At 36.4% G+C, this 24,531-nt stretch overlaps 3 protein-coding genes across 4 annotated transcripts; 1 reads left to right on the top strand and 2 right to left on the bottom strand.

Annotated features, from left to right (window-relative positions):
* Positions 1-5,887: 5,887 nt before the first annotated feature.
* Positions 5,888-9,577, bottom strand: LOC103837921 (calmodulin-binding protein 60 C). Its single transcript, XM_009114314.3, has 7 exons — positions 9,461-9,577; positions 9,223-9,368; positions 8,416-9,047; positions 7,756-7,916; positions 7,472-7,669; positions 6,795-6,972; positions 5,888-6,722 (listed from the first exon to the last, which is right to left on the bottom strand). The coding sequence occupies exons 2-7, from the start codon at positions 9,342-9,344 to the stop codon at positions 6,139-6,141; spliced, it is 1,875 nt and encodes a 624-aa protein (XP_009112562.1). The 5' UTR covers positions 9,345-9,368; positions 9,461-9,577; the 3' UTR covers positions 5,888-6,138.
* Positions 9,578-9,837: 260 nt separating this feature from the next.
* LOC103837920 (gibberellin-regulated protein 1) lies at positions 9,838-12,201 on the top strand. The gene is made up of 3 exons (XM_009114313.3): positions 9,838-11,691; positions 11,797-11,845; positions 11,934-12,201. The coding sequence occupies exons 1-3, from the start codon at positions 11,617-11,619 to the stop codon at positions 12,113-12,115; spliced, it is 306 nt and encodes a 101-aa protein (XP_009112561.1). The 5' UTR covers positions 9,838-11,616; the 3' UTR covers positions 12,116-12,201.
* A 2,697-nt stretch (positions 12,202-14,898) lies between these two features.
* On the bottom strand, positions 14,899-17,852 carry LOC103837919 (diacylglycerol kinase 3). Of its 2 annotated transcripts, XM_009114311.3 has the most exons (11): positions 17,284-17,852; positions 16,764-16,886; positions 16,554-16,691; positions 16,390-16,475; positions 16,219-16,306; positions 15,984-16,142; positions 15,828-15,898; positions 15,677-15,754; positions 15,505-15,592; positions 15,306-15,422; positions 14,899-15,224 (listed from the first exon to the last, which is right to left on the bottom strand). In XM_009114311.3, exons 1-11 carry the CDS (start codon positions 17,614-17,616, stop codon positions 15,066-15,068), a joined length of 1,440 nt encoding a protein of 479 aa, XP_009112559.2. In that variant the 5' UTR covers positions 17,617-17,852; the 3' UTR covers positions 14,899-15,065. The 2 variants fall into 2 exon arrangements, with proteins under 2 accessions (XP_009112559.2, XP_033136643.1); XM_033280752.1 differs by lacking the exons at positions 14,899-15,224; positions 15,306-15,422 and having other exon boundaries at positions 15,657-15,754; positions 17,284-17,666.
* Between the last annotated feature and the right edge of the window lie 6,679 nt (positions 17,853-24,531).

Below are 24,531 nucleotides of genomic sequence, written 5' to 3'. Positions count from 1 at the left end.
TTTATTAATCCAGAAAAATGACGTGGACATCAGAGACATTAACCAAGTTTAAACCTCTCGTTGATCAATTAAAATCTGACCTATCGGACCAAAATTTAACTAAAATTTGACATAACGACAAAAAGGAAAATCAGAGAAATTAGTTAACTTACAATCTGGTGAGTCAAATTTTAACTGACGAATGGAAAAATTAAACGGGGTTAATATCTCAGACGTCCACGTCACTTTTTGGATTGATAAAATTAAATTTGTGATGTTAACTACATAACAACATTAAGTTTAGGGATGTTGGAATGCATAACATATATTTCGTGTAGCTATCTATACATTAGTTTAGTTTGCATGGCTATCCATGTAATGGGCAATACTTCGAGTAGCTAGCAATTAATTTTTTTTTACGGTACCATTATTCATATTTACCACCACTAAAGACACATTTTCAAAAATACTTTCTTCATTAAGTGGCAAAAGACTCTTATACATTTGTTCTCAATATATATAATAAATAATAATTTAAATAAATAATAAATAAATTTATGATTTCGAATTATAATTTTTCAAATTCGAATATTTTTATAAATTTGAATATTTTTTTCGATTTTTTTTTTCATTTTTTTTTAAAATCAAAAATTATGTTTGAAACTATTTTTAATTTTTTTAATATTTTTGAAGTATTTATTTATATATTTATTAGTATCCTGAATTTCACATTCTAAAAATTCTATCCCACCCCTCAAGTCTAAAACCTAAATCTATGAATATGATATTTTGATAATTTCCCTTCTTTTTTTTACGGGTGGTCACTATTCAAATATCCGGATTGAAAGTATAAATAGTTCGACTTGTTTTGTGACTTTTGTCTAATAATTAATTATTCAGTATATCCGATTTTACCTATTTGGATATTGGATATCCTAATATCTGAAAATCTTATACTTTAAACAAGATCTCCGATTTGATAAAAATAAAATAATATAATAAAAATATTTTATTACAAAAATAAAAGGTTATTTACTTTTTAAATTTCAAAAACTAAAATTATAAATTTAATAAATAAATACAGTAAACTTTACTTCAAATAATAATTATATAATTTTTATATGTAATTTTTAAAATATATATATATATAATAGGCCTAGTATATAACTATATATCCATATGACATCTCGGATATTTATTCCTAGATTATTGGAATTTTTTTAAAAAAAAATTGTTTCTTATGAATTATTATATATTATTATTTGGTTTGCTTCATAGAGTATCCAGAATTTTTTTGTTTGAATTGAATGAAAGAACAAATCAAATTAAAATTTATTGATATATTTGTGAGGAGCAATATTCATAGAGTATCCAGACTAGCAATATTTTCATTGCATTTTTGTTTAAATTTTTTCATTACTTCTTGTTTGCTTTTTCAGTTTCTATGTACAAAACGTTATATATTTTGGGTTATATGAGTAGTTAGGGTTTAATAACAACTATATAAAATATGAAATATCATTTTGTGCCAAATTTAAAAATAAAAATTATTATCAGCAATTTTTTTATTGCATGTGAACAATTATATCTTTTTAAATGGACAAAAATCATATTTTCCAACTACTTAATATATACGAATGATTAGATGTACGCCATAAATATGTACTTCCGCTGATAGAATATTCTAAATTATACATTTTTTTTTGTCAACATACATCTTTTTATTTATTACACGAAGAACATGTCATATGATGAAATAGACCACTTCCTTAGTGTACCATTTTCAAGTAATCCGTCTCGAACACTATATCGTTTTTATGTAGGATATGTATACATTTTAAGGCTCCAAAACAAAGCTTCACATTCTATATTTAACGAGCACAGTTTTTTTGTGTACATTTTAGTTTTATACTAAAATTTCTTTTGTGACAGAAGTTAGGATGTAGACTATATTGAACGCAGCCACATGGTCGGTGGGATATGTGTCGTCGGAATATGATAGGATGCAAAGTTCGTATGTTTGATGGATCTTGATGTTAGTGATCCTCTTCAAAAAAGGGAACATTAGGGTTGCGGCGAAGACGCGCTTAATCTATGGGGCCAAGCCCGTTACTTGGTAGTTAGTGACTTGCTCGAGATATGGAGATCGGCGATTTGTCGACTTGTCGTCAACTCTCCGCCACCAGTCGTAGGGTTTTCTGTGATGAAGAGTTGTCTTCTAATCGTCGCATGACCGCTCACTAGATAGGGGGGTGATGATGGCGGTTTGCTCGGCGAGACGATCGTTTGTCGCCTTATGAGCTTCGTACTGCTGGGCAAGGTGGTATGTGATACTTTTGATTATCTCCATCATGTTCGGTGCTTCTGTTTCCTGTCTAGGTTTGTTTCCGCTGGGTAAACCGCCGACAGGCATGTTGATCTTACGCTACTTTGTATAACCCATAATGGATGCCAACCATTGAATATGAGTTTGGTCAGCTCTGAGGAGATGAACAAAATTCGAGTGTAGGTTATTTCAAAGGTGTTTTATTGATTAATTGAGAAAGATTACAGTTGTGTGTGAACAAGAAAGAAAAGAAACCGCACTCGGTGGGAGTGTGTCAGAAAAATACAAGTCGGTGAGACTAAATCTAAATAGAGAAACCCCTAGTTCTAACCATCAATCTTTGTGGTAAAGTCTAAATGCCTTTCTTGATTTCTCATATCCCTCTTTTATATCTAAACCTCTTCTCTTTTTTTGCTATAAAGTTGACTTGACCTAATAAAATAGGTCGAGTGCTGGACCGAGCTTAACATGCCAAACCCTTCTGATTCATTACGTGTCGAGCTCTCGAGGCGAGCTTTTGGGCTGATCTTTTGGGCCGAGCTTTCGGGACAAATCTTCGGCCGAGCTAATGGACCGAACTCTCTTATTCAATGGACTTTGTAGAAAGATGCGCTACATTGTAAAGGGATGCAATCTATCTCTAACACGCGTACATGTGAACCTTCCAAATTATAGACTTTGATTTTAGTCTTGAACCGTGACAGAGAGTGCAATAATGAAGATAGGAATATAGAATTGTCTCCTAAACGACATTTTATTATTACTTTGCGTGTATATATATATATATAGAATATAAGGCTAGTATTAATACTTGGCTTTTGGGTGAGGAATTTGCCTTACAAATAAAAATAAATAAAGTTATAGAAATGAAGTTATCTCCAATGTTGGTCTTATTTATAGATTGAACTCTCGACATCTATCTAACCATCTAAACTGTTTTCAATATAGCACTCATGAGTTCCATGGACAACCCTCCTCCTTCTTTCATATGCCTTGTCGTAAATGAGAAAGCAGTACAATGGTTCCCAAAGAAAACAATTGGCGAAACAACTTATCTCATCATCTCTGATGTTCAATACGAGGGCACTTTAAATTCTCACCATCTCCGATCGGTTCTTGGATGCAACAATAAAGAAGGCGAACGAAGCGACCACTGCTGCTGGGCTTGTAGAAGTTATAAAACTGGTACCACCTATTTTTATTATTGCAACGAGTGTTATAACTATTACCACAAAGAATGTGTTGAGTCTCCTCCTATATTCATTTCCTCTTACCACCCAAAATATCCTCTTCAGCTTCTCAAATATGATAGGGGTATTGGACGGGAATGTCTTTGTTGTGGGTTAGAAATCTACGGACTAGTTTATCATTCTTCTATTTCTGATCTTTTTATGGATCCTCTTTGTGCAAGCAAACAAGAGTTTTCTACTATACACAATCCAGAAAGGCATGAGCATACCCTCCATTACTTTCCTAGAAAAGCACCAATTACTTGCGATGTTTGCGCATCTGATGATACCAAAAATTGCTTCTACTCTTGTCTTCAATGCGATTTTATTGTCCATGGAAGATGTATCAACTTGCCACACGTGATACGAATATCTTGTCACAGCCACCGTCTTTCTTTTACTAGTTCTCTTCCTTTCGGAAATTCTTGGTTTTGCGGAGTTTGTAGCCAGAAGATGGATGAAAACTATGGATCATATTCTTGCACAAAGAGTTGCGCCTATGCAGTGCACACTAACTGTGCTACTTTGCTTGATGTATGGGCTGGTAAGGAACTCAAGGACCAACCAGAGCTGGAAGATGATAATATTAAGCCGTCGTTTGAGGAGATGGGTGATGGAATTATACGACATTTTAGGCATGCACACCATCGCATGAAATTTATTGAAGATATTGAAGGAGTTTTTGATGCAAAACAACAACATTGTCAAGCGTGCATACTTCCTCTTTATGATGGTAATGTTTATACATGTATGGAATGTGATTTTTTTCTCCATGGAACGTGTGCAAATCTTCCTCGCATAAAACGTATTGAACATCGCCACCGATTAATTCTAGTTAAAGGACGAAGCTATTTTTGTTGTCGATTTTGCGATCGCTACTCTTGCGGTTTCGGATACACGTGTGGCGAAGGGTGTTTAAATTACTACCTGGACGTAAGATGTGCCTCCTTATCACAACTGGTTGATCATCCATCTCATCCACATCCTTTCTTCTTATTCTATCAACGAAAATCTTTTCAAAAATGTTCGGCATGTGAAATAACAGAAAGTATAAGTTTAAATTGTATTGAACGTGACTTTGTATTGTGCTGTCGTTGTGCCAGTCTTCCTTACAAGGTTAAGTATGAGCATGATGAGCATATGCTCACCCTTTCTTATGAGAAAATTGCAAGTGGTCCTTGTTGGTGCCAAATGTGTGAGGAGACAACAGATCCGAAGAAAGGATACTACACATGCAGTGAGTGTAGAGTCACATTCCATACAGAATGTGTACTAGGAAATGACATCTATCTGAAGGAAGGAAATGAGCTATATACATACTACGGACGCAAAGTTGAGATCATCCCTAACAACCGTCTCAGCCGACCCATCTGCCATGGTTGTCGTAAACGCTGTCAATACAATATAGTATTCAAAAATTATCTTGGAAATATATTCTGTTCCTCCCTGGAGGTAATATATTCTCGATAATATATTCTGAATAGCTATTGTCTTCTGTTTTTAATTATTGTTCTTAATTATTTTTATGTACAAAAGAAAAACGCTTAGTAAAGAATAAAAAGCTGATTGTGTGTTTTTATAAGAATGTGAATATCATTATTTGGTAATGTAGAAATGATATAAGAAAAAACTCAATCTGCTAACAAGCATATTAGGTACCAAGAAACCTTAAAAGAGATTTAGAAAAGACTTTTGGGTACATTGTTTAGATCTACATTCTCGGCAGAGTTGAAAGAGAAGAAAGATGTGATGTCCACTACTTACGAGAGAATAAGAAGATGGTAGTTAGTAACAGAGCACCAACAGCAGCATAAAGCTGATTCTTTGGTATATGTTGAGCAAATTCGACTCCTTGATAGAACCACTGCTCAGCCAGAATCTTCAAATCTTCCACGTTCTTCTCCATTTGGTTTCCTCAGATTCATAACAATTACAACAACAATGTAATGATCATTCAGCAAAGCAAAGAAGCTTCGCTGAATATTAAGCTTGTTTAATTAAAAGAAATGTGTAAAGTTGGTTACCTTTATTAAGCTTAATATTTTAACTATATGGTTTTAAAGGATTAGAAAAGACCAGACCATAGCTTATCATAATGGTGTTATCTTGATGCAGTCATTAGTAGAGCTCAACCTAACAATCGATCTGATCTTGAAGCTTTGTTATCACTCTTAATGAGTTCCTTGAAAGGAAATAGAAGATATCATATGATTATTTTTATAGGTCATGACCTGATCTATATAAGTGAACTATTTTTTTTTGTAGAAAAGTTAAGAGCCTCCTCATTGATGTATCTATTATAACTATTCTCTGCGGAAATTAGAGTTCAGTCTCTCATTAATCTTCCCAAGAAAAAAACAAATCACAAGTAGCACAAATAACACACAACTGAGAAAATAAAATTACAACAACAGGTTTTTTATAGTTTCTTGAAAATAAACTGGTCAAAGTAGAGATTACATATAAAGCACAAGCAAGTAGAAGAGTAGAAGAAGAAAGCTTACACTATACAAATGAAGCTCCACAAGAAGAAGAAGAAACCACCACAAAAGGCTTCCTTCTTCTTCTGGGAAACTCTTTAACAAACCCTTTAGTTCTTGATTCCTACTCGTCCTCCTCGAGTTCAACAATCTGCGCACGTCTCTGAGCAGCTTTCCTCCTGATGAAGAAGCCCCATCTCATAGCTGCTTTGATCTTTAGCCATCCAACAACAGGCTTACCCGACTGTGAACGCTCTTCTTCATAATCACCCAACGAAGACTGACCAAAAGAGTGAAACCCAAACCCATCTTCCCCCATGTTCATCGGAGTTTGAGGGCCACCACCACCACCACCACCATTCATGCTAAAGAGTCTCAACAGCTGCTGCATATCATCGTTCTCAAGCATTTCGTTACTTCTAGCCCTTATCTCTTCCTCTGATAAAAACCCATCACCTCCTCTGTTTGACCAATCATTAAACGGGTTCATCTCAGTATGAGGCTGCACCAAGTGGTTGTTTTGGGAACCTGACGGTGGACCTAGTGCTAATCTCCCACCACCGTTGCTATTCATCATGCCTTGTGACTCATGAGTGTTGCTAACTAGCTGGTCTTGAGGTGCAAATGAAGCGTTTCCATAGTGCATGTAAGAGGTAGTATCAGACTGAGCTTGGAAGCTTGAAGCCGGAATCTGATTGTACACTGATGCTGTAAAACCCAAAGAATGGCTGTTAATTCGGATTCACAACAAAAAGAAAATGGATTTTAAGATCAACTCACCTTCACCGGTTATGTCTGAATATGATGTAGAAGGTTGGCTTGGAACAGAAACTGGCATTGAGTAATCTATCTCAGCTGTCTTGTTAACTTGGTTGAAGTTCATCAGTGACTTGCTGTCATACTCAACAACTTGATCCCAGTTTTCATATGCTTTCTTCACCAATGCATCAACATAACCCTATACATATAATCAATGTTTAAGAATTATTTAGGTTGTAACTAGGCGCTCTATAAAGAATTAGCGACTTGACGGATTATTCGGGATCCAAGCGAGGATTAGGCGTTAACAAAGTTTTTATTTATCTTCAATATATTTTACATTTACATAAGATATTTTAGCTTTTGGGTTTGATTATAAAAATGTTTTGATTAATTATCAAAATTAAATATATATAACAAAATAAACTAAACAAAATTTTGGATTTATACTAACATTATTACTTAATTTTCAAAATTAACCTAATTTTGATCGATTTAGAACAGTTTAAACAGATTTAGAATAGTTTAAACCGGTTTGAATCGGATTTTAAGAAAATTGTTTCGGTTAGGACCTATTTGTGGTCTAGGCGGTGCTGCCACCTAGACGATTTTTAGAACCATGCATATAATACATCAACAGTTTACTATTTACCAAGTAAGAGAGAAGAAACAAGTGTATATCTATAAGAAGGACAAACCTTTTGGTTGTCAGAAAGAGAATCCGCAGGATAGTACTGCTTCCCTGAAATAAGACCACTAAACTCATAGATATTGTTGAAAACAACACCAACTGAGTCCTCAGGATAGTAGACGTAAAGCATTTCACTCAAGACACATGTTTTGGAATGTTCTGCAAGTGTCTCCCACATCCTGTTCGACATTCCACTCCCAAGAATCTGATTAAAAAAAAAAACTCGAGAGTAAGAAAGAAACTTTCACCATCTTGATAAGATACAATGGATAGTGGAGATGGTGCACTTACAGTCCTTAGTTTCTGAGAGTCTTTCACCATAAGACGTAGAAACTCTTTAACGTTGTAGATTCCTGCTTTGTTCAGCTTCTTATGGAAAGCTCCGTCTTTACCGATCTTCTCCAGCCTCCAGACTTCATCATCCAAAGCAGGTGGATAATGTTTCTTGTACACTGTAGAAAATAACCATTAGAATCCCTAATGTATAATTATACTAATATCTAAAATTAAAATTATAAATCAAATATTAGTTATTTCGGGTATTAATAGATAAAAATAAATGTTTTGGATACAAAACACCCAAATAACATTGTATCTAATTATCTATGGTTACTTTCAGAAGAAAAAACATTGTAACCCGTTCAAACCAAATATCGAGTATTTTTGGTTTTTTAGTTACTTTTAGATAAGTTTAAGTAGTTTAGATATAAAATACCCGAATTTGAGTAGTTTAGTTACTTTGGCTAAAACCCAAACCCACCCGGATCCAGAAGGATCAGACTCGAACCCAGCCTGTTTTTTTTAATATCCGAATAGGACCATTTTCAAAACCCGAAAAAACCGATACTCATTGTACCCATACGGTAGGAAGAGGTACCCAAATGCCCAGGCCTAATAAGAGAGTAACAAAAAAATGTTTTCAATGTGACTCAAATGAAAGGAAGAACTTACACTCTCCACGATGGTCCTTGACGGTGAAAGCTTCAGTCTTCGCCTCGCGCACACGCAACCCCTCACAGTAACCAGAAGAGACCTTTAACCCCAGCCTGAACTTTCTGCACCTTATCCAACTCGAGTTATCCGTAAAGATAAGCTCTCCTAACGTCCCCACGCCTTCTTTCAACGTCACCTGCACGTCCCCGGTCAAGAGCGGCCTCTTTCCTTGACGCTCTTTCACCAAATGGCTTTCGAACTCTTCTTCAGTCCAGCCTTCATCGTCTTCACTGTTGAAATCACCGTCAAGCACAACGACATCAAGCTTAGCAGAAGCTTCTGGTCCTACTGTTAATACATGTCCCGTTGTGGCGTCTAACAGTACAACGTGGATGGCAGCGCCTTGCTCCCCTTCTATCTTGCCTCCGGTGAAGAGAGGAACAGAGAGTCTAGACCTGAACTGCAGCTGCAAGTTCCTTCCACCGATGCCTTCTATTCGTTTGGGAGAGGACCTTTCACTACTAAGTCTTGCGGGGCCTAGTTTCGCCAATGCCCTCTCCACCTCTTCGCTTACCACTCTGCGAAGAATAGGTTCCAAAGACGAGCAAAGTCTTTGTAAGCTATCCATCTTCAGGGCTTCCACAATTACACTGCAAAGAACATACACAAGCTTTCTCAAATTCAATAATCAAAACATCTAAAACAACACTTTCTGCTTCACACAAATAATCAATCAATTGTAGATTTGAAAAGCGAGAATCTGAACTCAGAACACAACACAAACTAAAAGGGTTTGAAACTAAGACAAGTATCAGCATAGATTACCTTGCAAGAGCGGGTCTTTTACGCTCAGGCTGCTGCTGCTGCTGATTATTGTTATCATCATCTTCCTCAAGCTTTCTCTTTTCTCTCATACTATTAGTCCTCTCCATATATCTTGTCTGCATCTTTTCTCCCTAAAGCTAGAAGATCTGTAAGAACGAGACAAGCTAAAGTAAAGACACTTCACCAATCTAGAAACTTTTATTCGATTTGATGGAGAGAGAGAGACCAAAAAGAATACCTCAGAATGGTGTTTGGTTTGGATAGAGAGAGAGAAAATCAAAAGAAGTTATGTTCTGTCTTTTTTTTTTTATGGAACACCAATGTTCTGTCTTAATTAATTTACTTCTAGCACTTGTCTTGGTATGTGATTAGTCGACTACTTTGACTGGTTGTAGTAAATTAAGATAAATATCTGGTGCGGGCGTGACCACCGTAGGCTTGAATTGCCGCCACTTTGTTGTTCGTTTATTGGCCGACAATGTTGGGCCGGCGGCTAGTGTATGTATTTTTAGCACATGCTTTATTCTAGTTGAGAATATAAAAATTGATACTTTGGAGTTTGTATACAAAGACTAATTATTTCACATTTGTTACACGATTATATAATGCAAAAGTACAAAACACACCATCATATCACCAGGGATAAGATTCAACATGGGTTTATAATATAGATTACATGAATATAAGATCTAACTGCAATATAGAAGATTAGGTCCATAGATTTCTTTATTTATAGAAAGTGTAATAGTATTTGATCAATTCTTTTTATATTTATATATTACATAAAATAATGAATAGAAAGCAATTTATAGAAATTGATCTAATGATATCATATTCCTATAAAAATATTCTATTATCTATAATAATTATTAATCCCACTATATAAAAGAAGCTATTTTTAAGCTTCCTAAGGCTATCCACATGGTCAAAATAATCAGGACCAATCAAAGTGTCAAGTCATCAAGAAGTGGGCTTTAATTCTTATTTTCTGTGGATACCTAATGTTGGGTTTTAATCTTTTTTTTTGGGCGGTTAAAAATATAATTCCTAAACCTAAGCCTGCTTCTTCCATTAATCTTCTCCAGATATGCTCAGCTCGGCCGCCACCTCCGTGAGTGCTCGCTCTGGCGATATTCTCTGCGGCTATTTGCATGGGAAGACCGTCGCGCCTTTCCGTTTTGCTCAGCCTGTGAGTTCTCTCCTCTCCCTGTGTCGACGTATTTCTCTTCTTAGTGTCTTTATTTCTCATATCTGCTATTGTTGATTTTGTCTAGAAGCAGCATGTCTCCAACGATCAAAACAAATACAGTTGAGGAAAATAAACATCTGAAAACTATGAAAGTGGACAAAACGTCGGAGATCGTGAAGCTGAGCATCGAGGCCGGATATAATGTGATCACGACGACCACATTCAAGAAATCGGCTTTGGCGAAGTCAGAGAAGTGAAGAAAAAAGAGTAACCACGAATATATAATGGGCAATTCTTTTAAATAGTCATTTAAAAGAATAGCCTTTAAAGACAAAAAAAGACCAAAATAATCCTTATTATTTTGACATTTTAATATTTAGAAAAAAAAATTGAAACCATATCCTCTAAACTCCAACTCTTAATTCTACCTCTTAACTCTAAACCGTAAATCTATATTAGTTAATCCTATGGTATAAATGTATTTTTACCTTTTAATAAAACTTTTTTGTTCATTTTCTTCCTCTAATGTTATTTTTATGAAAATAAACTAAAAAAAATCTTAGAAAATTTCTCATATATAATATTACCAGTTGATGTTTCGCACCTTGTGTGGACTAACATATATATATACGACATATTTTCATTTTAATATTTATTTTATAAAAAATTAATATCTATGTTTAGTATATAATTTTTAATTAATAATCCCAAATATCATGATTATAAGAATAAGAACACATGATTATAATATTAACCATTAAAATCATAAACTAAATATAAAATTAACTTAATTACGATATTATCAGTAAAATTTGTTAATATCTATTGTTAATTTAATATATTTAATTAATAATCTTAAATATATAAATAGATACACTTAAATAATACTTTGAAATGAAATAATATGTAATGCGATCTTTTCTTTTTTTGATCAAAATATATGTCATGCTCATTCAATCAATTCCACATAAAAGTCAACAAAATTCAAAGAAGATTATTTCATTACAATTTTGATTATGTATAAATGGAATGAAATTATTTCATTTTTCTTCATATTCAATTCCTCTAATTTCATTCCTTTTTATTCTACTGGATTCTCGTTCTATAAATTGAAGGCCTCCAAGTTCTCATTAGACACAACTCAAACACACATTATCTTCTTTGAGTTATCTCTAATCATACTATAATCATCTCCTTAGAGAGTTATGGCAATTTCAAAAGCTTTTATTGCTTCTCTTCTTATATCTTTTCTTGTTCTCCAACTCGTCGAGGCAGACGTGGTACGTATTTCTCATGGAAAATACACAATGTATATATGTGTACATATCTATTTATTTAACTAAGCATACAATCCTTTATTTATCCTTTTCCAAATATCCACTCAGGAAGTCTCAAACAAAAAGAATGGTTACGGGCCTTACGGCAGTAAGATTGGTAATTATATTAGCTTATATGTGCACACATACTGACATACATAGTATACATGTAAGTTTTATATTAAGACTAACGTTTATTTTTGTAGATTGTGGAAGTGCGTGTATAGCACGGTGCAGGCTCTCAAGTAGACCGAACCTTTGTCACAGAGCGTGCGGGACTTGCTGCGCCAGGTGCAACTGTGTGCCACCAGGCACGTACGGAAACTACGACAAGTGCAAGTGCTACGCCAGCCTCACCACCCACGGTGGTCGCCACAAGTGCCCTTGAGACTATTTTGTTTTGTTTGTCAGTAATTGTTGGCATTACTTCGTATTATGTGTGGTTCTATTAAATATATAACAATTTTAACTCTACTGTTTATTTTATTTAAAAATTATTTAATTAGATACAAATTTAAAAATAATAATATAAGTTATAAAAAATGGATATTCATATTGATAATAAATGTATTAAATTATGTTATTTTGTTTCACAATTTATTTATGAAATGTAGATTTTGGATCATATTGATAATCAATGTATTAAAAAATGGATATTCATATTAAACACTTATTGTATTTGGACCAAAAAAAAAATTCCAATGGCACTAAAAAGAATATAAACAATCACAACCCATAAAACATCAAAAAAATATCAATAGCCTGGGGTATTATTCAATCCGGTAAACCCGGACCATTTAAACAAAACTAAACCAAAATAAAAATAATAATTAGGATGGTAGTACCGAATAAACCGAATGGATTTTATTTTAAAGAAACCATAGTATATGAATATGGTTTAGTATATTTACCAATTCAACCGAATAAACCGAAGAAGTCAATTAATTAAAACATATTAGCATATTTATATATATTAGTGTTTAAAAAATCAAAAAATAAATATAAGATAAACGTGTTTATAATATTATCGATAGATATTTTTAATACCAATTGTTAATATCTATTTACTAATTAATTTTCCTAAATATAATGATAATTATATAATAAAATGTATATATTTAAAATAATCGTATATATATAGACAATTCTCACAAATAGTTTTTTTTTTAAGTTTTTGTCACAAAATAGCACTCAAGGAGGAAAATGACCAAAATAACACTTTTTATTTTGAAATTCTTAGTATTTATTTTTTTAATTTTTAAATTTGAAACCATATCCTCAATACCCCACCTCTTAACTCTAGAACTAAGTCTACATTAACCTTAAGGTGTAAATGTATTTTAACCTTTTAATAAAAATATTTTTTGGTCATTTTCTTTGAGTGCTATTTGCGTGAAAATAAATTAAAAATAACTATTTTAGATAATTTCTCTATATTATATCGGTAGAATAATATTTATTAATTATCTTAAATATTATTATTTTAGATATATATATATATATATATATAATAAAATAAAGTTTTAAATAATAATATTACTTAAACTAATGATTTATCTTAAAATCATGGAAAAGATGACAAGTAAGCAAATTAACTAAAACAATAGAAAAAATGATAAGTAATCAAATTCACTTCTCAAATAATAATATAGATTATTTGGCAGTCAAGAAATGTTATTACATAGTTATCGTTTTACTTTTGGTCGTTTTTACAGAGGAATGCCAAATATAACATTTTAAGATTTAAAAAAATAAACACATTTTAAGATCTACGATCGTTTTCCTTTTCATGTGCTTGGAAATAAAAGTCATTTAAGGGTAATGTACTTGGCTCAATTTATAAGAACGCCACAAAGTTCGTTTAATCAAAGATAAACAATCGATGTTAAAGAAATTCAAAGCAACCAAAATGTTTTCAGCTGAAATCGAAGAGAAATGTCTACCTCTTCTGAAAGCAGAAAATATGAAATATGGATTTGATTTTTCCCATAGCTCCAACAGTTGCTTGACAGTTGACACTCAATATTCTGGAGTCAGCTCGCTCTTGCTAATAACCTATTATGTACGTGCATAACTCTTCCCCCATATTTGGAATATATTCAGATGCCCTTACTACCTCTAAATTTGGTATGAAACAATAGCATGGCTTTTGTTGAATCTGAGTTTGTTTAGGTCGATTGAAAAGAAACTAAACTCAATTGTGGATTTTTCAAAGACGTTTTATTGATCAGTATGTGATAATAAACATGATTAGAAGGAGATTAAGGAAAAGTAACAAGGTCGGAGCTCTGTTGAAAGCGCTGACGAGAGTACAAAAAGGTTCAATTGGTCGTAAACCCTAAACCTTGCCGTCAGTGTTTAGTGTCTGTTTGCGGATTTCCTTCTCTTTCCCCTCTCTCGTCTTTTTATAGCTTTGTTCGCCCTAGGACTCATTCACCCTAAAGGCCCGTGCTTGATGGGCCTTCGAGCCGAACCGAGGTTCGTCGGGCTGATGTTAAGCCGGTAAGTCGATCAACCATAAGACTAAGCCGATCAAATGAGTCCTTGAGCTGGTCGATCTTGCAATTGAAACAATCACTCAAGGTTTTGGAAACTCTTGAGAAAGGATGAGGTTCAACATGAAAGATAATGCAAACATCTATATTTTACTGTATATTGTAGAAGAAGTAATTTTGTACATGTATTGTTCACCGGTGAGTTCTCAAACTACAATTATTCAGGGTGCTAGACTTGAGAATGTGAAATTACAATTTTGACATTCAAAGGGTGCTGAACTTGAGAATTAAGGATCCAATTGCTACCTAAATTCCATTCTTGAATGCCTCACTCAGACTAAGTCTTTAGTTGAGAGCATTGGTTCATACAAATACCAAGATCCATGTCACTGTAAGACCCAATCTCTATGGCCTTTTTCATTTTTGATGTTAATGGTCTTATATATCTTTGCATTTGTAGGTGGTAATTACCATTTCTTTATTATAAGAGCTCTTCAATGTCACATAAAGGATGCTCTGAAAACTTCAATAGATGCCGCACCAATGACACCAGTATCTCCAAACGATTTGTTCAAAATCTCAAATGTATCCTTCAAGTCAATAGCGATAAAATGCCGATTTTGATTTAAAGAGGTTGTGTTGAAAGCTCAAAAATAAACAACGAAAGGAGAAAGCATTGAAACTTACCAAAAGATTTTAGCTCATATCTTATAAGTCCCACAAACTTTACTTGTCACATCACAAAGATTTACAGAACTAACAATAACAATAAGCAGAGCAGCTACCTATCCAAATACAAAAACAATTAGCTTTCTCTACAAAGAATGCATCTTCCAATAGCAATCACACACCATTTATCATTAGAGATTGAAAAGGAACTTTTTTAATCTCCACAAACGTTGAGTAATCAGTGCTCATTGGTTGCTTCCATGGCTCTCCATCCATTTGCAAGAAGGCATCTTTCCAGTCACCTCCTCTTAGCTCAAATCTGACTGCAGCAGCCTTAAATAGATCACCAAAAAGGGAATCTTGTTAGTACAAAACAAAGGTATATAAATATATATGTGTGTTTTTAAAAGTTACCTGAGCTATGTGCTTGGCTGAGATGAGCTCAGTCATGACAAATGACGCATGCCATCCATGCTTGAAAGCAAAGATCTCTATCAAACCATCATCACAATGAGCCTCCACAAATCCTCTCTATAGCAAAAAAAAAAGGGTTAATGTTAGAGATTTGAGTTCAATGATATGATGAAATGAAATCATTGGAAGAAAGAATTACCTTCTCTAGATAGTCCGGTTTTAGATTACCCCATGGATGACTTCCACTTCCATAGCTTTCAAGATTCAATGCCACAACTGATCTCACACTACAAGATAAGTCCATGCATCAAGTTAAAGCATTAGGATCATAGGTTGTAAGAAACCATGTACCCAAAGCTGTTTCTTTTTACTTTTTGGGAACTGCTATCTCTTCCCACTCAGAGCAGTAAACCTTCTTGATGTGAATCTTCAATATGTTCCTAAGTCCCCTGCAAATTTCAAATAGTTTCAGTAACACAAACAAGAAGCTAGGCAGAGATTTAAACTTGAACATAGCGAAACCTTAAGCCTGGATCACTGGCAAACGGGGTGCAAAACCAACCCTGAGTGCAACTAAATCCTGAATAAATAAGCTGCAACAGCAAAACACTTGCGTCGGTTAATGTTTTTTTTTTTGTGATTCAAAAGTTTGGCTGAGGATAATAGAGAAACAAAGACCTTGTTGGAGATAGGGCCTTGAGCAAGATATGGTTTAGTGTTGCGAAGATGATGGAAGCCATATGCAACTTGAGCATCCATACCTATGCTTAAGTAATTGTAGAACACTCCTTCATAGGACTTTGCCACTAGAGGCGCATCTACTCCCACGTCCAAGCCCTGAAAACAACAAGAAAGCTCAATTAACACATGATGTTGATGAGAAGAACCAAGCAAAAGGGAATAGAGCCAAAACCTGATCAAGTTCGTTTTCCGCGGCTGGTTTTAAGGAATAAGGAGGATTCACCACTTCTCCAGATGGCATTGACACTAGAATCTTCCAGCTGCAACAACACACATAAACAAGAGAAGTGAACAAACAAATGTGTACAACTAGACAAATAAGCTAATCTTGTTTTTTTTTTACCTATCTAGTCGAGCAACTGGACCCATACTTGCACGATGGAGCGTTCTTTTAACAGCAATTCTCCAAGCAAAAGGGAACGAACCACCCTGAAGAGAAGACAAAGAATCTTCAAATGAAATGCATAAGAAGACAACACAAAGAGAGAAGAAAGATTCAACTCTCACCCAACCAAAACTCCTAGAGAGGTCATTGCCTGTACCGAGAGGGATCACGCCAACAGGAGGGATTGGTAACGTTCCATCTTTGTTAAGCTCTCCAAGACATCCAAGAACCCAACCAACTGTACCATCTCCTCCTGCAACCTACCAAAAACCAAACTCCATTTCACACTCAAATGCTATTGGATAAACATTGCTTGTAGTACTACTACTCACCATAACCCTCAACCTTGCTCTGCATTCTTTAGCACATTCATCTCCTTCCCCTGCCACTTTCTCCAAACACGCCAAGCCATATCGAACAAACTCATTAGGCTTCACTTCCGTGAGATCAAACACCTGTTTTACAGAATAGAGCCATCTTTAAAGTCAACTCATCATTCCAACAACAAACAAACAAACAAAAAATTCAACTTTCCCTACCTAAACACTACATCCAAACATCAACTAAGCGTGAGTACATAACTCAAAGAATCTAATACTTTCAACAATTGATAAAATATATATATATATATATATATATATCATATGAAGACAGAACACTAAACTCATCTCTATTGCACACTGAACCAGTCCATAAAGTAGATATAAGATAGATTTCAAAATTAACTTTCCCTACCTAACCTTAAAAAAAAAAAAAAATCTGATCAGACAGAACATTAAACTCTTCAAACCCAACAGAAAAAGCTTCATTTTTTTTTCTTGTTTTTTTTCTTAATAAAAACCAAAGCAAAACCTGCTCTTCGCTCATCAACTGTTGAAGCCTCTCTTTAAGCACAGGACCATGACGACCACCACTTTTGGGGTTGATGAAGACAACCATCGGCGCGTGGGGAGCCATATCGGCGACGGCGCCACCGGGAAGAAGCAAATGGTCGGGAATGGCGGTGGTATCTTTGCGTTTGATACAGTCGCGCATGGCGAGACGGATGTACTCAGGCATCATCAGCCTCTGGCGAAGCTCCTCCTTGTCTACGCCGACCCACGTCAGATTAGCGAGTCCGCAGCCTCTCATCGACGTCGTTTCATCAGCCTCTAAGGCCACGAATTTCTCCGTCGGCGCATCCATTGGTTCTCGCCGGAGAAGAATGTTTTACTTTTTTCGTCCTGTGATTGGAGGAAATGGAGGAATGTTCGAATCCCAGATGTAAATTAGAGTTTTGAGTTTGGAAAAAAAAGTGAATATTGAATATTTAAATCAACCAATACAAAATCTTCGTTGACTGTTTGTATTTTCTTGTCTTTTTGGTTTTTTTATCTTCTTTTTTTTTCCAGAAAATGTCGAATTTCGAAGACAGCGCAGGAAACGTGTGTGGGATTTAATAATATGAGTAAATGCAAATGTATTTTCAAAAAGAAGGCTTTGTTTCAGTTTCTCTCAAATTGTCTCTAAAATGCTATAGGAATTAAAGTTAATTATATAATAAGACAGTTTTAAAACAAGATCTTAATGTTATCATATTTAAAATGGTTTCTTTTTTTTTGAGCAAAATTTAAAATGGTTTCATTAGTGATTTTGTTTGGTGAATATGATTTGATACAGTTTAATATAAACTGTATTAGAGCTCATCGATTCGAGTATAAATACTTCTACATATATATAAATTTTGTTCATCGTTGATTATCAAGAAATGTTGTTGTCTCCTTCTCACTTTAAAGCTCTACTTAGAAAGATAAACAAATAGTGTTATATTCTTTTTTGATCAAAATAGTGTTATAGTATATGTTTATGGTTTTTTGGTGTTACATCGAAGTTTATCAAGAAACGTTGCTGTCTTCACACTTTACCGTGCATTGTTTCGCTGATAGGAGTGTCTCTGTTCAGCTCTGAAGCTTCCTTCGGTTTTTGATCCAAAAGAAACTTCTCCTCTAAGTAGCATTTGTGAAAGCTTTCCAAGTCTTTTGTCTCCGTCACTTGAAAAGCTCCTCTGGTAGCAAAAGAGATAAGCCTTCTTCTGGTCGAGGCGTGGCATGTCCGATTAGCTTACATACATTCGCTTATTTGAGTATTTTAGCACTATTTATGATGCTTACTCTTTTGAATATTGAAGACAATTCCACTGAATATTTGATAAGTTCAAGAGGGCTTATGTTCGCAAAGGCGGGAAGAGTTTAGAAGGATTTGAAAAGAGTGAAGAGACTCGGGATGAGTCAGAGAGTTTACGTTTGGATGTAGTTGCGGTTGAAGAGGGAAAGACTCTGGCGATGGCAGAGGCTTTGCCGTTGGATTGAGAAAGAAGGCCGTTGAGCTTATAAATAAGGATTGAAGATATTTTTAGAAGTTTATGCTTGATGTTGTATTTGAAAGACGCTATGAGTCTTCTTACGCGATCGTTATGAGATCGTTGATTACCTTTACTTTCGTCATGAGATTGTGATTGTAATCTGACTTCAAGCTTTCTATATTCAGATCAAAGTTATACAGTTTTACAGAGTTTCAGATATCTAAAATCTATCATTGGTGCGGTGAAAAGTTCGGATACGACGATTCCGATGTCGACGAGTGGTTCTCCGGTGTACTCACACATCGCGGATGAGGAAGATCTACGGTGTTTGGGGTTGGAAGGTCAGGTCGAGTTTCTATCTGGTGCGTTTTTTCGTTTGAACAAGGAGCAAGGGGTCGCGAATGCGGCGATCGCAGCGGTGGAGGTTAAAACGTCGTCGATTGATGGGAAGATGACAACGTTGGAGGCGGCTATCACAAATTTAGCTTCATCGGTGCAGTCGGTGTTGAAATCGATGGGGAAGAAGCCAGTTCAGGAGCTGGAACAACATTCCACTTCGTCCCAACCGTTTCATCAGGTATGGACTCCAATGGCGGAACGGAACAATCGATCTTCATTTTCTTATAGATCTGATGAGCTGAACTTGGATAATCGGGAGAGTATGCTTAGGAAAGTGGAGATGCCGGTTTGTGATGGTACGAAGGTGTTGGAGTGGATTACAGATCTGGAGTATTTTTACAACTTGGGGAGGTATAGCGATGAGGCGAAACTGGATTTGGTTCCATTGTGTTTGCAGGGAGCGGTGAAGAAATGGTATGCGTGGGTGTTAAGAAGAGGTGGTTTTACTCATTGGAGAGATTTTAAGCAGCGATTGTTGGTGAGATTTTCAGATTCCATTGATGATGAACCTGAGACGAGACTATTTGCCATTAAGCAAACTGGATCTGTGACTGATTATGTGTCAGAATTTGAGGAGCTGTCAGCGCAAGTTCCGGATTTGGATGATCATCATTTGGAACGTCTTTTCTATAATGGATTGAGTTTGGAGATGAAGGAAGTAATTCGAATGAAGGATCCCCAAGGTTTGCAAAACTTTATTGCTGCGGTTTTGCGTATGGAGACAAGTGCTTTTTGCAAAGTTGTTGGTGAGTCAAATACTGGTTCTACACCGGTTCAGAAGTCTATTACTGGGAATACATCTCGTACTTCGGGGTCATTTCTTCAGAACCGTGGTAACCAGGATCGTTCGAAGTGGGTGACTGTGGATAATAAACAGTTGAAGGAGAATGTGAATCCTCAATTCTGCACAACGAGCGAGATTGAAGTATTCGGATGCTGAGTTGGATGGGATGCGAAGGGAAGGTGTCTGCTTCAAATGCGGAGATAAATGGTCCAAGATTCATGCAAGTATTTGTCCTAAAAGAGAATTACGAATCTTGACTGTCATTAATGGATTGGAAATGGAGTTGGTTGATGTTTTGGATGATGAGGAGGATGTGACATGGTTGGCTGAGAGAAGTGAGTTAAAGACTTTATCATACAATTCTTTTATGGGGATCAGTTCTCCTCGTACTATCAAGCTCTGGGGTTATGTTGGGCAGCAGGGAGTGACGATGTTACTTGATAGTGGGGCGTCTCATAATTTTATATCTCCTGGCATTGTGCAGAATTTGAATTTGGCGGTAGGAGAAGCTACTGGTTTGGATGTTCTGTTGGGAAATGGCATGATTGTGAAGGGAATGGGAGTATGTCAAGAGGTAAAATTTCAGATTAATTCAACAACGTTTACGTCTGATTTTACTGCGTTGGAGCTTGGTTCTGTGGATGTGGTTTTGGAGATTCAATGGCTAGAGACATTAGGGAAATGTGAAGTAGATTGGAAGGATCAAGAATTTTCTTTCACTTGTGAAGGGCAGAGAGTGACGTTGCTGGGTGATAGAAGTTTACATAATACTGGCGTTTCGATGAAGATGTTAGTGGCAGAGGATCCAATGGTTCAGGTGGTACAAGAGATTCAATGCTCAGGTTTGGCGGTTCCTCTATCGCATTTTACGAAGCCAGCAGCGGTGTCAGCGGTTCTGAAACGATTTGAAGACGTGTTTGCGGTTCCTACGCAGTTACCACCGGTTCGAGGAATTGAGCATTCGATTTCGTTGTTCCCGGGGGTTTCTACAGTTTCAGTGAGACCGTACCGTTACCCTCATGCTACTAAGTTGGTGATGGAGAAGATGGTGAATGAGATGTTGGAAAGTGGGATAATTCGTCCAAGTAACAGCCCATTCTCGAGTCCTGTTTTGCTCGTTAAAAAAAAAGATGGAAGTCATCGTTTTTGCGTCGATTACAGGGCTCTTAACAGAGTTACCGTGCCTAACAAGTTTCTCATCCCTGTTATTGACCAGCTGTTGGATGAGTTACATGGTTCAGTTATATTCTCGAAGCTTGATTTACGTTCAGGGTATCATCAGATAAGAATGGTAGATGAAGACATTCACAAGACTGCTTTTCGAACTATTGAAGGGCACTATGAGTTTTTGGTAATGCCTTTCGGCTTAACCAATGCTCCTGCTACTTTTCAGGCTCTCATGAACAGAGTGTTCAAGCCGTTCCTTCGAAAGTTCGTATTAGTATTCTTTGATGATGTGTTAGTATTTAGCAAGTCAGTGGAGCAACATGTTGAACATTTGGAGGCTGTCTTGCAGGTGTTTCGTGATAACCATCTGTTTGCAAATCAAAAGAAGTGTAGTTTTGGGCTTACTGAAGTGGATTATCTGGGTCACATTATCTCGGCGTCAGGTGTGGCTACTGAGACTACTAAAACGGAGGCAATGCGAGTCTGGCCTGAACCTAGGAATGTGAAACAGCTGCGTGGTTTCTTAGGTCTAACTGGTTACTATCGTAAATTTGTGAAGGATTACGGTACTATTGCGCGACCTTTGACTACGTTGCTGAAGAAGGATCAATTTTGTTGGTCCGAGTTGGCACAAGCTGCGTTTGATCATTTGAAGTTGGCTATGTCATCAACTCCGGTATTGGTACTACCTGATTTCTCAAAACCTTTTGTCATTGAGACAGATGCTTCGGGTTTTGGTTTGGGGGCTGTTCTAATGCAGAACAAACAGCCTATTGCTTTCTTTAGCCATGCTCTTACTCCACGAGAGCAGCTGAAGCCGGCATATGAGCGGGAGTTGATGGCAGTAGTAATGGCGGTGCTTAAATGGAAACACTATCTTATTGGAAGAAAATTCGAAGTTCACACAGACCAGCGTAGTCTTAAGTTCTTATTGGAGCAGAAGGAGGTTAATATGGAGTATCAAAGATGGTTAACAAAGCTGTTGGGTTTTGATTTTGAGATTTTCTATAAACCGGGTTGTGAAAATAAAGCTGCGGATGGGTTATCTAGAAGCATGGAGGAGGGGAAGTCATCAATCCAAGGGGATTTCTTGGCTCTAACGGTTCCTTCGGTGCTACAGATACAAGACATTTATAAGGAGGTGGATAATGATACGGAGTTGCAGTCACCTAAGAAGAGAATTCTGGAGGGAGATGTGAAGAATGCTAGTTATCAGATCATTCAAGGTCGCATTTGGTATAAACGACGATTACTTCTTCCTCGGTCGTCCCGTTTCATTCCACTGATCTTGAGTGAGCTTCATGATAGCAAGGTGGTGGTCATTCTGGCGTTTTGAAGACATTAAAACGGATTCAACAATCGTTTTATTGGGAAGGAATCTATAAGATGGTCCAGCAATATGTTTCTGAGTGTGTAGTGTGCCAGACACATAAATCTTCTACTCTGTCTCCTGCGGGCTTACTTCAACCTTTGCCGGTGCCTGAGCGGGTTTGGGAAGATATCTCTCTTGATTTTGTTGAAGGATTGCCTACTTCTGGAGGTTTTGATGTTATTGTGGTGGTTGTTGATCGTTTGAGCAAGTATGGGCATTTCTTTGGGCTGAAACATCCGTTCTCGACGGTTGATGTGGCATCTAAGTTTGTTACTGAAGTGGTGCGACTACACAGGTAAGAGTATTGTGTCGGATCGTGATAGGATCTTGCTCAGTGCATTTTGGACGGAGGCTTTTCGCTTGGCAGGTACCAAATTGAAGTTTAGTACTGCTTTTCACCCTCAAACGGATGGGCAGACAGAGGTGTTAAATCGTTGTTTGGAAACTTACCTTCGCTGTTTTGCATCGTCACACCCTCGCACTTGGTATAAGTATTTGGCTTGGACGGAGTTATGGTATAATACAGCGTTTCATACTTCACTCAAAACATCTCCCTTTGTGGTGGTATATGGTAGAGAGCCACCATCTCTGCTTCGTTTTGAGGAAGGATCAACGACTAACTATGATTTGGAGGTTGCTTTGAAGGAACGTGATTTGATGTTGGAGCATATTAAGAAGAATTTATTGCGAGCGCAGGACTTGATGAAACGCAACGCGGATAGTCATCGTCGTGATGTGGAATTTGCAGTCGGTACAATGGTTTACTTGAAACTCAAGCCCTATCGTCAACAAACGGTAGTTCGTCGGGTTTGTCAGAAATTAGCTGCAAAGTTCTATGGTCCATTTGCTGTGGTTGCTCGAGTGGGGAAGGCAGCGTACAAGTTACAATTACCTGAGACATCTCGCATTCATCCGGTGTTTCATGTCTCGCAATTGAAGGCTGCACTAGGAAAAGGGTTTGAGGCTCAATCCTTACCTACAGTGCTCGTGGATGAGGTAGAGCAGCGGTTGGTTCCTGAGGACGTGGTGGCAAAACGATATGACACCACTGGACATTTGGAGTTGTTGGTTAAGTGGTGTGCGTTACCTGAGTATGAGAATTCTTGGATGTCTTACCCTGAGTTTGTAGCACAGTTTCCTGATTTCAAGCTTGAGGGCAAGCTTGATTTCATAGGGGGAAGTATTGATAAGTTCAAGAGGGCTTATGTTCGCAAAGGCGGAAAGAGTTTAGAAGGATTTGAAAAGAGTGAAGAGACTCGGGATGAGTCAAAGGGTTTACGTTTGGATGTAGTTGCGGTTGAAGAGGGAAAGACTCTGGCGATGGCAGAGGCTTTGCCGTTGGATTGAGAAAGAAGGCCGTTGAGCTTATAAATAAGGAGTGAAGATATTTTTAGAAGTTTATGCTTGATGTTGTATTTGAAAGACGCTATGAGTCTTCTTACGCGATCGTTATGAGATCGTTGATTACCTTTACTTTCGTCGTAAGATTGTGATTGTAATCTGACTTCAAGCTTTCTATATTCAGATCAAAGTTATACAGTTTTACAGAGTTTCAGATATCTAAAATCTATCAATATTCCTAGAGCATCTTAGGTTTTTAGCACTCTCTCGCCTTGGGATATACATACCACTAGTGGGGTGGGGTAAATCGAGAAGCTTTTGTTGGCAATTTGGATCAGAATAGCTTGTTGAGCACATTGGATTTGCAGGTACTTCTGTTCTGATTCTTGTCGGGTGTGCTACAGATAACTGCAAGAAAGATTCAAGCTGACATCATCTCGCAAAAGTACCAAGAACATTGCTCGACAAAGTAAACTGGTGACCACCTTTTATACATATCAAATCAGATTTTTCTGTAACAAAGGTTTTGACTTTGATTAGTACCATATAATAATCTCACAATTGTCATAAATCTGTCAAAGATAACCCTATACCAAGTACAAATTATAAAAAAAATCTTGAATCAATCAGAAGAAGGAGCTGAAGCTTGAAAATAAAGAAAGCTGAAGAGCAATCAATCATTGCTCCTCTTCAAAA

This window comes from Brassica rapa, chromosome A09 (genome assembly GCF_000309985.2).
Source record: "Brassica rapa cultivar Chiifu-401-42 chromosome A09, CAAS_Brap_v3.01, whole genome shotgun sequence".
Lineage (NCBI taxonomy): Eukaryota > Viridiplantae > Streptophyta > Magnoliopsida > Brassicales > Brassicaceae > Brassica > Brassica rapa.
Note: the sequence above shows the minus strand (reverse complement) of the source record. Positions and strands in the feature narration are given on the sequence as shown.